Source organism: Hippoglossus hippoglossus, chromosome 16, assembly GCF_009819705.1.
Source record: "Hippoglossus hippoglossus isolate fHipHip1 chromosome 16, fHipHip1.pri, whole genome shotgun sequence".
NCBI classification, from domain to species: Eukaryota; Metazoa; Chordata; class Actinopteri; order Pleuronectiformes; family Pleuronectidae; genus Hippoglossus; species Hippoglossus hippoglossus.
In genome coordinates, this window is record NC_047166.1 from 12,891,155 (window position 1) to 12,906,415 (window position 15,261).

A 15,261-nucleotide genomic window follows, 5' to 3' on the forward strand; every position below is an offset into this window, starting at 1 on the left:
TTGTTGGAATGACTGAAAAAATCCCCATGATGACATAGTAAACATTTACTTTCCCTTTCAAATGCATCTTCTTACATAAACTATACCGGTAAACACCCTATAGTTCCACCTTTGTACCTGTGTCTGTGATGATCCATGGAGTTTAACAGGAAATGCTGCAAGAAAATCAGTCAAAGTTTTAAGTGAAATTCCACCTAATAAGGGATATAAACTGAAAAAATTGGCTTTGACGGAGGAAATTCCACATTTGTTTTCTCTGAAATTTAGGATTGGTTAAAGAGACATTTAGATATTGCAGTTCAGTTGATGGCAGTAGACAGATGAAAGCCCCTTGAACAACTTCAGTTTTAATACTCACAAAAATTGAATTAAATACAAATAAATATTAAACTGAAAATGTTTTGTTGGTTGCCTTGTACTTACAGGCTTGAGGTTGTCTTTGCTGTGCTCTGATTGTCACAAGATAGATATAATTCATCGCAGTAAATATACTCACACTAATAGGACTGAGGGCAACTATACATTCAAGTTTCCTCTTTATCATAAGGTTTGATATATTATTTTTGTTTATTTCACACTGGTTTATTGAAGCATTAAAAGAATGCATGAAATGTGAGATTAGATATAGGCCCTGAACATGAGAGAGAAACTATTTTCTTAAGTCTTGAACTTTTCAACAATCAGAACAGATTACTAATATATTCAGGCAAATATTAACCATTAAATATAGACAAAGTTATTTTGGCCTCATGTGTCAGACTGCATGGCTCTTTGTTATTAGTACCTTCCCTCACTGCTGCAACATCACATGGTCCATGAGGAATGTCCCGCTGCTGCCCTCATTTGAATCAAACAGGCCTCAGAGAGGAAGAGCATGGACGCCAGGAGGAGGAGAACGAGGAGGACGAGCTGCCAACTGTGGATGAAGGCCACATTAACAGCCACGGTGAGAGCACGATGTGGCAGCAGCCAAATCCAGCTGTAATGCAGTCATCTAGAAAATAAAGACATATTATTATTCTCTGCTGGATATAGAAGTTTAGATGCATCAGTGGTTTTGAGGTATATTCTGCTGAACAGCACATATGAAGAGAGATATTGGATTTTCTTGCTCTACCTGCAAATCAGTGTTGTGGTCACACATCTCACCCATGATGCATCTGTGGTCAATTTTGTGGTTAAAACCCCCGACCGCACTGTCATTGTCATCAAACCAGCCAATCTCCGGTGAACGGCAATTTGACAAGGTTCAGAGTTTAGTCAAAATAATTAACAGTAATTGGTGTAACACTGACAGGGGTGCCCTCACACAATGCTTTCAGCCATTTCAATCCGTTTATGTCGCAGGCCGAGTTTCACCTGTCTGACTGAGTGGAATACGCACAGATTCAGGCTCATTGTAGAAAAGGCTCTGTAGGTTTGCAGGAATTGTAAACTCAGTTTAATGACTTCATTACATCAATGTCCACAAAATCAATAAGTTGAAGTCCACAGCAGAATCAAAATGAACACTTTTGCTCCCTGAAAACAAACGTCTGCAATGAACGGGAGGGATAAACATGTACTTTTTTCTCCTGTGATATCAGTGTAAAACAAATTCCTCAAGAATCACATGAACCAGAATTTGAGATTAAAATACATGATCACATTTAATGCAGCCACGGTTCTTCTCCAATTTCCCCAAAATTTGTCTAAAGAAGACAACAGGAAGTGACAAACATCATAATGAAGATTCAAGAAGGTTAAGGGAGCTTTCACTGTTTCTATTGCCTCATCAAATATCAAATATCACAATTAATGATTAATGAACAATTAATTTTCAAGCAAAATATCAAAGATTTGATGGTTCAAGCTTTTCAACTATGAGGATTTTCTGCTTTTCCTTGCTTTACATTACTAGGAATTGTACATCTATTGGTTTTGGATGTTATTCGCACAAAAAAAGAGACATTTGAAGGAATCTTTGAGAAAGTGTGATCAACATTCTTCACCATTTTCTAATCTTCTGGATCCAACATTGGGTAATAATTAAACAATTAGAAGATTAAGTGATGATGAAAATATTTTTTTTTGCTGCAGAATTACATTGAAATTCATTGTTTGCTCATCAAAAAGCTTCTTAGCAGCTAAGTACAAGCTTGTTTTAACATTTCATATCAATTGCTGAGTAAATTTCATCAGTGATGAAAGTTTTAAACAGCAGCTCCAGTTTGGTCTCTGTGCAACAGTTCTGCAGCTCTGCTCACTTGTTGGATTGGTGAAAAATGCAACCTCAACCCACTCTCTGGAGGAATAATACCACCGCACACTACACTACACACTGAGTTGTCTGCCCGATTTAAGGGTAGAGGAACGGCGCCACCAAGTGGGTGTCAAATATAAACTGCAGCCACCATCTCTCACTTTGAACGTTAAAAAATTCCAGTTACTTGTAAAAAATATGTATATATATAAAATGTCAGTTTCTCAGAGAAACAGTCTTATTCTAAAGTGTTTCGTTATTCGGGGGTTTTAAAGGATTTGCATAGAGTTTGTCAGATTACATCTCTATCAAAACCTAAAATATCAGCCACATTTAAGTTAAAGGGTTTTCCCACAACAACTGTAAATGGAAGATTTAAACTGAATTGGAAATGGAAACCCTGGTGAGGGAAAGACTGGCTGATACAAGACACATCCATAATGTTTCCTGATATAAATGTGTAGTAAAGAAATACACAAAGTGCCTAAATCTAATTGTGTGAATGTTGTTGCAGAAAGAAAAGACAGAATTATCTTATAGGAAATAGTTATAGAATACGGGGCAACATATGACAGTGGGGTGACAGCACAACTTCAAACAACTATTTACATTGTCTTTTTCAACCATATAATTGGATCAGAACAAACTTTACACTGATAAAAGGCCTTTTAACCAGCAGATATTTGGGCTTCTCATATACTATAAAAACCACACTTATTATTAATAATATTAATGATGGGGAAGTTCACGATCATGTGACAGTGACTCAGCATGCACAACACCTGGAGCCTGGACCTGAAGCAGTTCAACGGAATTCAGCCAGCGTTCATTTTATTATCTGTTTTTCCTGCTCAATCAAAAATGTACTAAAAATATGTTTTTCATTAAAACACCAATGTGCCATTATACAATATTTTTCTTAACCAACAAAATTTGGTCTCGATACTTTGACTTATCTATCCTCCTTTTGCCAAACTATACGCAAGTTGTCAACTATAAGTCAGGTAGTTTTAAACAAACGTTTCTCAGACAGGAGTAAATTGTAAACACATTTGTTTTTAATGGCACTGATGAAAAAGCTCAAGCTTTAGATCCACAGCCAGCACTTTATTGTACAAACAGTTCATTGTTAGTTGTGAGCATTTCATTGGATTTGTAAGAAGAATGGTGACTGTTTCTGTTACCTTGTGTGATCTACATTCTCAAAAGCAGCCAGTAGAGAGCAGAACATGCTCAGTGATGTCTATTGATACTTTCTACAGAGTTATCAGACTGTGCAGATAATTCTTAACTGGCAGACTATGTGAAGTATGCAGGGTTTGTCCTTTTCATATTTACAAGGTTAACCACAACCTTGTCCATGAAGGCACAGCACAGGACACTATGCAAGTGGCAGAAGGAAATCCAGCTACGGGTAAATAGAATTTTCATTTAATGGGATATCATGTTCAATACAAAGAACTTGCTCTTCTGCAGTCATGTTAATTAGTCATGCTAAAGTCCAGACTGCTGCAGCCTCTGGCCATATTTGTTACACGAAAATTCATAATCTACTCAAAGGTGCTTAGTGACATTCCTTAAGAGCAACTGTCTTTTGAATACCAGGGCTTGCATTCAAGAAACACAAGAACTCTGAAAGAGGGTTTCCGCAGGTTTCAACAAGTTAAAATAAAGACTTTTAAGATCTTTTTAAGACCATGATGAATTAACTTTAGGCCTATGTCAAGTACGGAAAATATGAAGAATGTCCCATTAATCCCACTAATTGTACACTCGCTCATAATATCTAAAATAGTAGGTAATGGCATCCATAGTGTTTCTCACAGCCAAACAGAGAGGGATAAATTCTGACCAGGTTGTTCTTAGACTATCAGTTATCAGTCCCATGTTATCAGGACCACAACACACACACACACAATGCCAAAACATTTATCTCTAAAAAAAATTATTAAAGTGCGATGGAAGTAGCGTAAATGAACATAAATATAAGTAAGACCTACCTTAACATATGTAAGACCTAGTACAAAATAGTTTAACCCATACAAGACTTTCAAGGACGTAGAATTCAGATTATTTAATTTTAGACTTTTTAAGAGCCCGTGGAAAACCTTTGAAATGACAGATAGTGAACTTCTGGTTATAACTTTGTATACACTATTGTGCTATAGGGTCAAAATTGTGGTTTCCTGATGTGAATTTTTCCCACAAGGATCAAATATGACGCCACCAGGCTCAGTTAGTGATCTATTCAGGCTCTCATCACAGCAGATGTGTACACAACCTGTTCAGTGAGATAGTCAGACTCTTGTCCTTGATGAGATTAACATCTGTCAACCTCTCTGTTCGTGTTGGCTTTGATCTACACAGGAAACACAGCAGCAGTGATAATGGCAAACAGTGAAATCAATAAATACCCAACAAACGCCACTATTACCAGACTGTCAGAGGGACTAGCATGGCTGCTGGGCTTCGTTTTGTTCGATCTGTCTCATTAATACACAACGATTTATTTGTAATCAGCAAATCGGTATCTAATACAACCACAATCTCCCAGTGCTGTGTCGTTTTAAATAACTTTAGCTTAATGTTCTTATGCTAAATGCTAACCGTGTGAATCACCCTCTGTTTCTCGTGCTTGTCCTCTGAGTTAGCAGCTAGCAGTTAGCAGCTAGCAGCACGCTTATCAGCTCCTGTTGAAACCCGCATGTAGTATCACTCGGTTTCAGGTGGGGGCTAAAAAAAATCACCTGCGCAAACACGGCGGCTGCATTGTGGGAGTTGTAGTCTGCCGAGCCGGAGTGGCCACTCCTCCAGAAGGGGCTTCCTGAGTTGAGTAAAACTCCCAGTCCCGAGATGCTCCGTGTCGGAGAGCAAACACAGAAACGTGAGGAGGTGAAGCTCGTAGATACTCGGTCGATGACAGAGGTCTGGTTACTTCAACTGTCAACGCGCCTGAGGAAAACTACAGACATCTCATGCCGACGGTGAGATCGCACTTTGTTTGCTTTTGTCTCGTGTTTAATCCTGGTTTTTGGACTCTTATAAATAGAAAGAACCCTATGAAGGGTGTACTTTATTAATATGTAAGTACGCAGTGTATCAAAACACACACCTGTAGGTAAAGTTTGTAAAGATCGTAATGTCTAAATCTGTGCTGCTGAGAGTTTGGCTTATATGATAATAAATAATAATACAACTTTATTTCTACAACTGTTATTAGACAAGGTCACACAATGCTTTACAAAGTTCAGGAGAACGAAACAACACAGATCAAAGCAAAAATAAAACTAGGAGAAGAAAGATAACATAATAGAAAATATTAAAAACAAACATCATCCATTACAACCAGTTAAAAAGACAGACATTACAAGACTTTCCTGTAAGTTTAAAGCAATGATTTAAAACAGGTAACATCTAATCTGCCCATGCATGGATCTTCAAAGCAATAAATGAATGTAAGATTTGCTTCAGAATATTTACTACTGATTAAATCAGAATCGTGAAACCTGTTTGTACGGCACTACAGGAGATACAGTAGACCCACGAAGTTAAGTCTGCCGTGCACAGATTCACCAGGAGAGTCTATTTCACTGTCAGTTTTACAGTAGCCACTTTTATTGTGGCGAGCCGCGCTGGGAGAGCTGACTACACTGTGTCATAGGCCTGACAAGACCAACCTGTTTTTGTGCACTGGTGTAAGAGACCACATTATTAATGACTGACTCACTGTGACAAGTCATGAATGGGTTGTGTCCTTTTACACAAACAAGTGACAGGCTGAAGAGTTCAGGCTTTATTTTGCATTTGGAACAGTTTTCTGTGACACACACACAAACACACACACAGAGGAGACCTGCAGAAACCCTGAGGCTCAACTGTGCTGAAGGGAAACGTAGCCGAGACAGTAACAACAATAACTTTGCTCGCATTGTCTCATTGTTGTGCAGGAACCTGTTGATGTCATGTGTCACAGCATTTCAGAATATCTGTCTGCTTACAGATGTGTTCAGGGCTCCAGCGAACTATTACTGTGATCAATTAATCTACCAATTATTTTCTTGATTGATTATTCAAAAGTAAAAAATGCCATCAGTTGCCAAAGGTCCCATTTGACATATTCTGATTTGTTATTAATATACTTACATAGGATTAATATCTATCTATCTATCTATCTATCTATCTATCTAAGAAGATATTGTGGATTAATGTTGACGAAGTAATAGATTAATTGACTAATTGTTTAATCTCTAGATGAGTTATATTAATAAATATGGTAAATCTTTATTCAGGATATATGGTATTCTTTTTATTCTACTTCAGGACTCTTGGTTAGATGGATTAAGGAATATATGTAATATCCGGAATAAAGTAGGGCTGGTCATGTCAGTTAATATCAATAATTATCGCTTTATCAATTATTATATATTTCACATTACAAGACTTAAAGACTGATTCTGGAGTGAAGGTTGTGATTTGATGAGCAGCGAAGCATTTTACAAATCTGGAAGTTGATCAATTATCTGTTCTACCTCCTCACTGTGCTTGCATAAGCTTCATATCAATATATATATTGAACCTATGTTATGTTGCTATTGATGAAAAGTATGTTGCAATAATTATTGTTATTGTGTTATTGCCCAGTCCTAGAATAAAGTAATGTTGAGATTAGTAAAAGCTGCTAGTAAAAGGCGAAATAAAGATAAATTAAAACTACATTGTTTTGATGTTTACAGATGAAAATATGGCATCTGGAAGAATAACGTCCTTCCGTCGGGTCGGTAGTCTCATGCGGAGTAAATCTGAGGGGACACTGATTGACCTGGGTGACAATGCATCAACAAGCAACAACCTGAATGGTAAATCCCTCGGAAACACAAGCCGGTTTTGCTCTAAAGGTCAAATCCTAGTATATTTACTGTTAACAAAACCAAACTATTTTTTTCACAGGTGGGCATGTGACACGAGTCCTACAGAACTCTGAGTGGCTGCTTCTACAGCCAGAAGTTGCTCAATCATCTCAGACAAACAATCCCTTCTGGAACAAACTGTCTGCATCAAACCCGTTCTTAGATGACATCGTGCACAACAGCACAGACAAACACATTTGCAACACATCAGATGTAAAACAAGACAACGAAAAACACCAGGACACAAATAACGATGACGCCGTCAGCACGTCGTCAGATGAGGGCAACGTGGGGAACTTTTTGCATAACAAACACAAAGTCACCAATAGATCTGGGAGATGGAGGAGTGCTTCAGACATCCTGGATGATCTGGAGAGAAAAGTGCCCAAACGGGAGGACAGCTTCAAACCACCCATGCCAGTGCTGAACCCAGACTTTGAGTGGCTGAAGAATGACAGAGAGGCCTATAAGATGGCCTGGCTGAGCCACAGGCAGCTAACCCGCTCGTGCCTAGACTTAAATCTGATGAGCCAGAGCCCCGGATGGGCTCAGACCCAGGCCACTGGTTTTCAGGTTATCAGCAGGATCGGCCACGCCGGAGGCACGGTACAATTACCGGACTCAGGTGTTAGCATGCATATCCCAGAGGGCCACGTTCCTCCTGGAGAAGTACAGGAAGTTACGTTGAAAGCAATGCTAGACCCTCCTCCTGGACTCAATAACAACTACAGGACAACCATGAGTCTGCCTCTGGAGGTGGTTCTCACCAACATCAACACAAAGACGTGTATCTCTCTGGAGGTGAAACTGTCCGGAGAGGTGAAGAGTGACTCGTCAAGTCAAGTGATGGCCACCGTGGTCGGGCTGTTGTCCAACAAAAGAGATGGGCCTTATCTAAAAGTGGACGACTGTTACATTTACAAGAACATGATGCAGATGAAGCTCCAGAACCTGAAGACACATTTTTATGTGATTGCAGTCGCAGAGGCCTCTGCAATTCAGTCGCCCGCTATGTCGGTGTGGGATTACCTTGACCGGCAAATCACTGTAGCAGTTTATGGTCCCAGGTACATTCATCCATCATTCAAAGTAGTAATAGTGGTTTGCTGTCATGAGAACGTTCCACCAAAGCTTCCATTTTCAGATATATGTCGAGGCAACAAAAACCCGCCTCCGCTTGTGCTGCAGCTGTGGGGAAAACATCGGTTTAAACCCGACAAAGTGAACGACCTGCGTGTCAGAGTGAACATCAAAGGCTCAGCGTTTATAATCAAACCTGAGGACAAACTGAAAGAAGTGAGACAGAGTCAGCTCAAAATAGGGTCGGTTTTGAATCTGCCTGTTGCATTATCTTGTGCTGGTAATTCAGAAATGACTCCCTTTGAATTAGATCTACAAGTGAAGGAATCGAACGCTGCGACTCTTGCACATTTCCAGGTGCCCTCCCCTCCCGCACCACCCATCCGATTAGAAAAGCGGTTGTCGAGGAAGCTGGAAAAGCGACCTGAAATAGCGAAAATCCCTGAGGAGAGGGTTCCAGATCTCCCCAAATTCAAAAACAAACCTGTGAACCTGCAGTGGTACGGTGTCGCTCTGAAGTCAGTCCTCCGTCAGCCACGTGTGGACTACCTACTGGAGTACTTCAAGGGCGACACCATGGCTCTTCTCTCCAGAGAAACCGTCAGATCAGTGGGCAACTCGAAAGTTAAAGAGTGGTATATCGGATTTCTGCGCGGTAGGACTGGTTTGATTCACTGCAAGAACTTCAAGCTCATAACCAGAGACCAGGTGATTGACTTCACCGGCATCAAGGTCACCCCAGAGGTGCTCCTGGACAACATGACGTTGCCCTTCAAGAAGCTCACTTACATGTACTCCTCCATCCAGACGCTGGTCACTGATCACATCACCAGCTGGAGGGGTTTAGCCGATGCTTTAGGGTACAGCAACCTGTCGCTGGACACCATCACACGGCGGCACGCTGAAACCGACGATGATAAGGTGGCGTGTGTTCTGGAGAAGCTGAAGGAAGACTGTCACGCAGAGAAGAGCAGGAAGTTTTTGCATGAACTAATGGTGGTGAGTAGATGAGTACCAGGCACCTACTGAGTACTGCTACTGAGCGCTGTTGTCTCTTTATTCAAGGTTTATTTATATTGAACATATCAGATGTCCAAATTGCGCCAAATTCGACACTGAACTTCCTTGAGCCCTTAACGATACACATGCCAAGTGTCAGCCGATAAGATACACGGTTCTGGAGATGTGTGAGCCACAGACAGACGTAGAATTCATGAATTATTAGATAGATGTGTATTCAAGCACAGTATATTCCCAGAATAATTGGCATACACACACACTATCCACTCTTGCTACAGCAATTTCACAGCCCATATGTTCTGATTTCATGTGTTTTCCATGCATCTTTATGAGCATTCCTGTGTTTTTCATCCTAGGGCCTGCTCAAGATGGACTCTGTGAAGCTGGTGGCTCAGCTCATTCAGAACACTGTCATCCTGTCCACTGCTGTGGAGCTCGGGGCCCGGTGGCGGGAGCTCGCTGAGAAGATGGGGAAACTCTCCAGTGCTCAGATCGCCGGCTACGAATCACCACATCTAGGGAAAAGTGGAGACGTCGGCGCCCAGGTCAGTGTAATGTATACATTGAATGTGATCTATGTTTTTACTGTACATGTCAATTAACCACGTCCTGCTCTGTTGCAGTCAATGTGGAAGCCTGCCTATGACTTTCTGTACTCCTGGAGTCTGCCCTATGGAGACAGCTACAGGGACATGATCCAGGATCTGCACCTGGTGCTGGACAAAATGAAAAACCCCGCCACCAGACAGTGGAGGCAGCTGACCGGTGCCCTCATCACAGCAAACTGTCTGGATCTCTTTCGAGCCTCCGCGTACCCAAAAAGCTAAACCTTCTGCAAACGGACTCTAGTGATGACATCAACCTCAACGCACTTGGGAAAACAGAGACAGAGAGGTTTTGTTACACTGCTGTAAGGATTTGATGAAGATGTTACTCAAATCTCTTTGTTGTCTGTCACAGCTTTGTGTTCGTGTCTTGTCTTCAAAAAGCATTAGATATAACTGACGGAAATTCCGTCAGGTTCTTGCACTAAATCTCCAGACCTCACTCGATGAGTACACACTTGAGCTGTGAAGGAACTTCATTTCATCGCGCAATCAGATGAATATTAAGGCGTTTGTCTACCTTACTGTGCCAATGTAAAAGAGACTAAAAGTTATATTTCATTTTGGCAGATCATTCTCGGTGTTTGGAAATGCTCTCCTGCTTAAACTTAAATCTGCAGTGCATCCTGGGTATTATGTCAGTACAGCTCGTAACGTTACAGATTGAAAGTCAGGCATCATTCATTCATTGCACACTAGAAAGGAAATAAACAATCTCCCCATCTTTTACTTTCCTCTGACAGCTGTCATGTCACATGCTACATTAGCTAGCTAGCTAACCATAAAGCTACTTTGCTTGTCAGTTGAGTGGAAGCCAATGTGTGAGCCTCTTAACACATTGTGCCAATACATTATGAAATCAACTGTTACAGTAATGTTCAGAAGTTTGGTTCACCCTCCAGTCAAACTTAACAATTGTTGGTTTTACGATTGTTAAAATATAAAACGTAGGGAACCATGAGTTACTTTTCGTGACTGTTACACATTATCTACCTTTCTCTCGATATCGGAATTTTTTCATGCTTCTGTGCTGAATCTGTTCCATTGTATCTAAAACGAGGGGATTTCATTACATCTGGCACAAACATCCGCTTGAACGGTGGTTAAATATAATGATGGATACAATTTGGAGATCGGAGGTTAAGTTCACTGTGACCTCACAAAACACGTCTTTGGCTATAAGTAAACCTAAAGTGCTTAAGTACTTCAGAGTGTTTTTGGGGTTGTAGAAGTGTCTCTCCATACTTATGTACGTCCACATGTCTGTCCCATTCTCATGAAGGATATGATTTTGATGGTTAAAGGTCAAGGCCACTGTGACCTCACGAAACACGTCACCGTTATAGAGCTGATTACAGTATGAGAGGGAGCCGCAAGCACTAGTTTTCTGCACCACATGTATTCAGTCAGAAACCCAATAAACACTGTGAACACTGTTGCTGACTAACAACCTCATGGGTTTCAATACATTGATTTCAATAAATATTTACTGTAGTTTTGTGTTGAAGGTGAAAATGTTCTTCCAAAGTGAAACACGCTTTTTAAGTTTCCCCAATGCCAGTAAACAAACTGTAAAGATGGTGATTTGCTGTGCATGTGTCATAAACTATTGTTGTGTTTTGTTTGAGTGTATTTGTTATTTTTATACAATTATGTAAAATTATATATATATGTAAAGCAGATAATTTCATGGGGTGTACAATGTGAAAATTATATATTGTTTTTTAGCATCATGTTTTTATTGCCAAATGCAGACTTCAGTATTTAGAGTAATTAGGGTTCACTGTGCCTGCAGTCACTGGAAGTACAGATTGATGTTGATACTGAATTGGAGATGTATTACATAGGACACAAATAAATACAACTTGCATTAAGATATCTTACTTAAGATGATATTAAATATAACAGCTACATTGAGCTTATCCAACTGTCATTAAAACTTGTTCAGGTCAATCACTATATTTGTTATATATTAAATCGTATTTTAATACATTTCAGCCTCTGTAACATTTGTAATTTTTCCATTTTACTATGTTAAATCATCTGATTGAAAACAAATGTCTGTTCCCTGAAGCTTTTCCATTGATTTTCTCGGGCTGTTTGCTTTTCCCCCCACTGTTTGTTTAAGGTAGTTTCAGCTGAGAGCATTGTGTGCCGGTTCTCTATCAAACCGAGAGCGCAGGACGCTGAACCCACTTTGCTTTGGCTCACTGAAAGCACCTTGGGAAAAGTAAATCAAATAAAGAAAATGGTATCAACAGGGTGAACTGATTCAATCCCCGACATGGGACTGATTGTACGAGAATGCACTTAAAGAGATTTATCTTAATGGCTGGTGATAAACAGTGTGGGATAATTTAACAGGAAGGAGTTTAGCAGGAACGTCAAGGGCAGACTAAGTGATGTGAAAACATAAGATCTGGTGTTGAGTGTGAAGTCAAACAAGAAATTATTTGCACATTACGTATGAGTTTCTTTTTAGTAAAACAACTTTCTTTTTTTTTTTAAATTAACATTTGTCTGATATGACAAAGTAGTCGTATCGTTTTTCCCTCATTAGTCTGTAACACCTCCTTCCCAGACGGCAGGAATTGTGCCACTTCTCAGCCAGTAAGTGAATAAAAATCAGGCATTTTTCCCTGAATGTGTCAAATAGTTTCAGATTAACTGTACATGACATTCTTCCTCAAATATAGAGAAATTGTGGTTATATCACAAAGCTACTGTGGTTCTGAACAATCTAATGTTTACAAGAGCATTCACATTTACCACACTGAGAAATTCCAAAAGTCACTTGTCCAGTTTTAGCTTTGAATAACTGACTTCTGCAACATTTAGACTTCCTCTAGTGAGTTCTACTCAGTGCAGGGGACACATAGAGGACAACAGTGATCAATAGATATAATACATTGTTGAAAATCAGGTTCAGTATCAGTAGTGAACATGGTTTCTGTGACCTTAAAGTCACGTACTCAGTTACAACTGTTGGGTCACTGCATGCAAGTTTTTATATATTTTGCATGATGCTGTCACAGCAAGATAGAGACTGAAGCACTGACAGAATACGGTTGAAATGAGGAGGGAAATGAAAACTATGTCTGGGTCATCTAAATTAAAAATGGACACTGTCTTCTCATGTCCCTGTTTTTCAGATGCAGCGAGGCATTAAATTTGTGACTAATGAAATGTGACCACTTTTGTTTTGGGAGGTTTTTACAGCAACAGTGTGAGGGAGCAGATTCTTCTTTATGAACACTGAGGCCTGTTGAGAGTTTTGGAGAATATTCCGTGCCCTGACATTTATATATCTTAAGCTTTATTTAAAGCTGCAGTGTATTGATATCTTTCGCATTGATTTAAGTCTGACAACTTGACTGAAATACAGGATGAACAATATTTTACAAGACATTCTTGATGTTTATGGCCTTTCACATGGCTGTAGTGGTGCTGCAGGATAATCTCACAGACTTGCAGTTCACCTAGTTCACTTCACAGTTAGTTATTTAGGGCATTAGTTTGCAGAGCAGGAGAGAACCGAAGGTTAAATGTAAACTGTCCATATCGTATCTGGATGAACTTGCAGTACTGAGTGCAGTGTGTGTGGTGTTGAGCTGGACAGAGAAACCTCTGCATGTTGAGCTGTATACAAAGAGTTGAAGAAGTTTAACTTCTGTCGCCCTCTGCTTTTTTTGGAGCATATTTTTGTCTCCCAAAACAAAAGGATGTTAAATGACGTAACTCCTCCAATTCTTCTATGGGCCTCTAGTCAAAAATATAATACATACATTATATTACAACGTTTCTGGTGTATTAACTACCATTAGGTCTTCTGACGTTGGCGGTGTTTAAGAATTTTCGGAAATTGTGACACTTTACTTTGTTTATCATTAAGTGAGCTTTTGTTCTTTATAATTACAGACTCTGTCATGCTGAATGGCTCCACTCTCATCTGGAGAGAACTATTTTTGCTTCCTCAGATTTTGCTGGTATTTACCCAGTCTACATGCCAGAGTCTAAACCGCAACAGAGCCAGCACAACAATTTGCCCCAAGCAGCCATCATTTCACAGACCACATGCACTTATCCACTTGCTGAACTATGACTCGTCTTACCATCATCTGTGTTCCACTTCCCAGCTCTGTCCTCCTACACCCGTTTCATTTGCAAGAGCAAACTATGACATCTTTCCTCTAAATTTTGGATGGGTTGCTTTCTTTTAAATCACATGATCAAAACAGAGATAAACACAGTCAACACAGCGTATGTTTCTAATGCATGTCCATAGCTTTATGTCGTTTTTAAAGTTATACTTCTTTAACAGCTGGCCATCTATCTAACTATCTTCTCCAGGCTGCTGATGTTTCTCACTGAGAGCTCCATCTGCTGTTCCTCAACACGAATCAACACATTAATCAATTATGAATAAACCTGTATCAACACAAAGCTCCTGCATTTTAATGCGTGTAGTGTATTGAAGATAAAAAAAAGCTTCCTGTTTCTCCCGGATTGTTTGCAGAACAAAATGTGACGATGAAAAAGTTCTCAGATTTGCACATGCTGAAATATTTCCCCAACCTCGGCATTAAAATTCCCATAATGCATCAAACAAGGCAAACAGCCAGGACACCGAGGCTTGTTCTGCTCTGTGCGGAGAAAGGACATGTTTGCATTGCATACTTCATGTCATTCTAGGCACACACTCACTGCAGACAGCATTTCAAGAAGTGTCCCAGACAGATCCGAGCTGCTCGATCCAGGTGGGATTACAGAGAGGTTAACAGGAATTTGATTTAAGAGGGAAAAAAATGCTGACAGTGCTGTTTAATTTGGCTCTTAACCCAGAAAACAGCCAAGAACTATTTTGTCCCTTTGTGCATAGTTTTTCACAGGAATGGGAATTTGTACATTAACTAACCTTCATATTACAGTAGTTTTTTCTGTGGGTTATTCCCAGATCACAGTTGGTGTCTAAGGGTGATCAGGCTTTTGCTGTGGAGCAGCTCATCAGACAGGCAACATCCTTAGTGTCTTTTATTAAAACATGTTTCTTATGGCATTCCTTTTATCCTCCTCTGTTTTTTAAACTGATTATCTTTCAGTTTTTTTGATTGCTGTTCTTTCAATTTTAATTTTTGTATCTTTTCCCAGTTAACCAATTAAAATGAAATGACTCTGATGTCTTCATATCATCAAGATAGGACATATTTCACATTTAAACAAGTTTTATCTCTAATGCAGCAATTTGTGTTTTCACTGTGTACAAAAACAAAGGCCACCTACAAGAACTAGATTATTTTAGTCCACTGGGTGGCGCCATTGTATTGATGTTGGGCTGGTTTCAGTGCTGGTCAACATTTGTTCAATTGTGCCAAATCTGACATGTTTTTCCAATATCACTATTCAGTAA

At 39.7% G+C, this 15,261-nt stretch overlaps 1 protein-coding gene across 2 annotated transcripts; it reads left to right on the forward strand.

The window, feature by feature from the left end:
• The first annotated feature begins 5,093 nt into the window (after positions 1-5,093).
• On the forward strand, positions 5,094-11,846 carry macc1 (MET transcriptional regulator MACC1). Of its 2 annotated transcripts, none has more exons than XM_034611613.1 (5): positions 5,094-5,226; positions 6,976-7,098; positions 7,190-9,228; positions 9,606-9,794; positions 9,873-11,846. In XM_034611613.1, the coding sequence occupies exons 2-5, from the start codon at positions 6,984-6,986 to the stop codon at positions 10,074-10,076; spliced, it is 2,547 nt and encodes an 848-aa protein (XP_034467504.1). In that variant the 5' UTR covers positions 5,094-5,226; positions 6,976-6,983; the 3' UTR covers positions 10,077-11,846. The 2 variants fall into 2 exon arrangements, with proteins under 2 accessions (XP_034467504.1, XP_034467505.1); XM_034611614.1 differs by having other exon boundaries at positions 5,187-5,325.
• The last annotated feature ends 3,415 nt before the right edge of the window (positions 11,847-15,261 follow it).

Excerpts from the sequence above, each read along its gene's own strand:
- macc1 (XM_034611613.1), top strand. The coding sequence starts at position 6,984 with ATGGCATCTGGAAGAATAACGTCCTTCCGTCGGGTCGGTAGTCTCATG. Across the intron at positions 9,229-9,605 it reads TTTTGCATGAACTAATGGTG|GGCCTGCTCAAGATGGACTC; the intron begins GTGAGTAGATGA and ends TTTTCATCCTAG. Across the intron at positions 9,795-9,872 it reads GTGGAGACGTCGGCGCCCAG|TCAATGTGGAAGCCTGCCTA; the intron begins GTCAGTGTAATG and ends GCTCTGTTGCAG.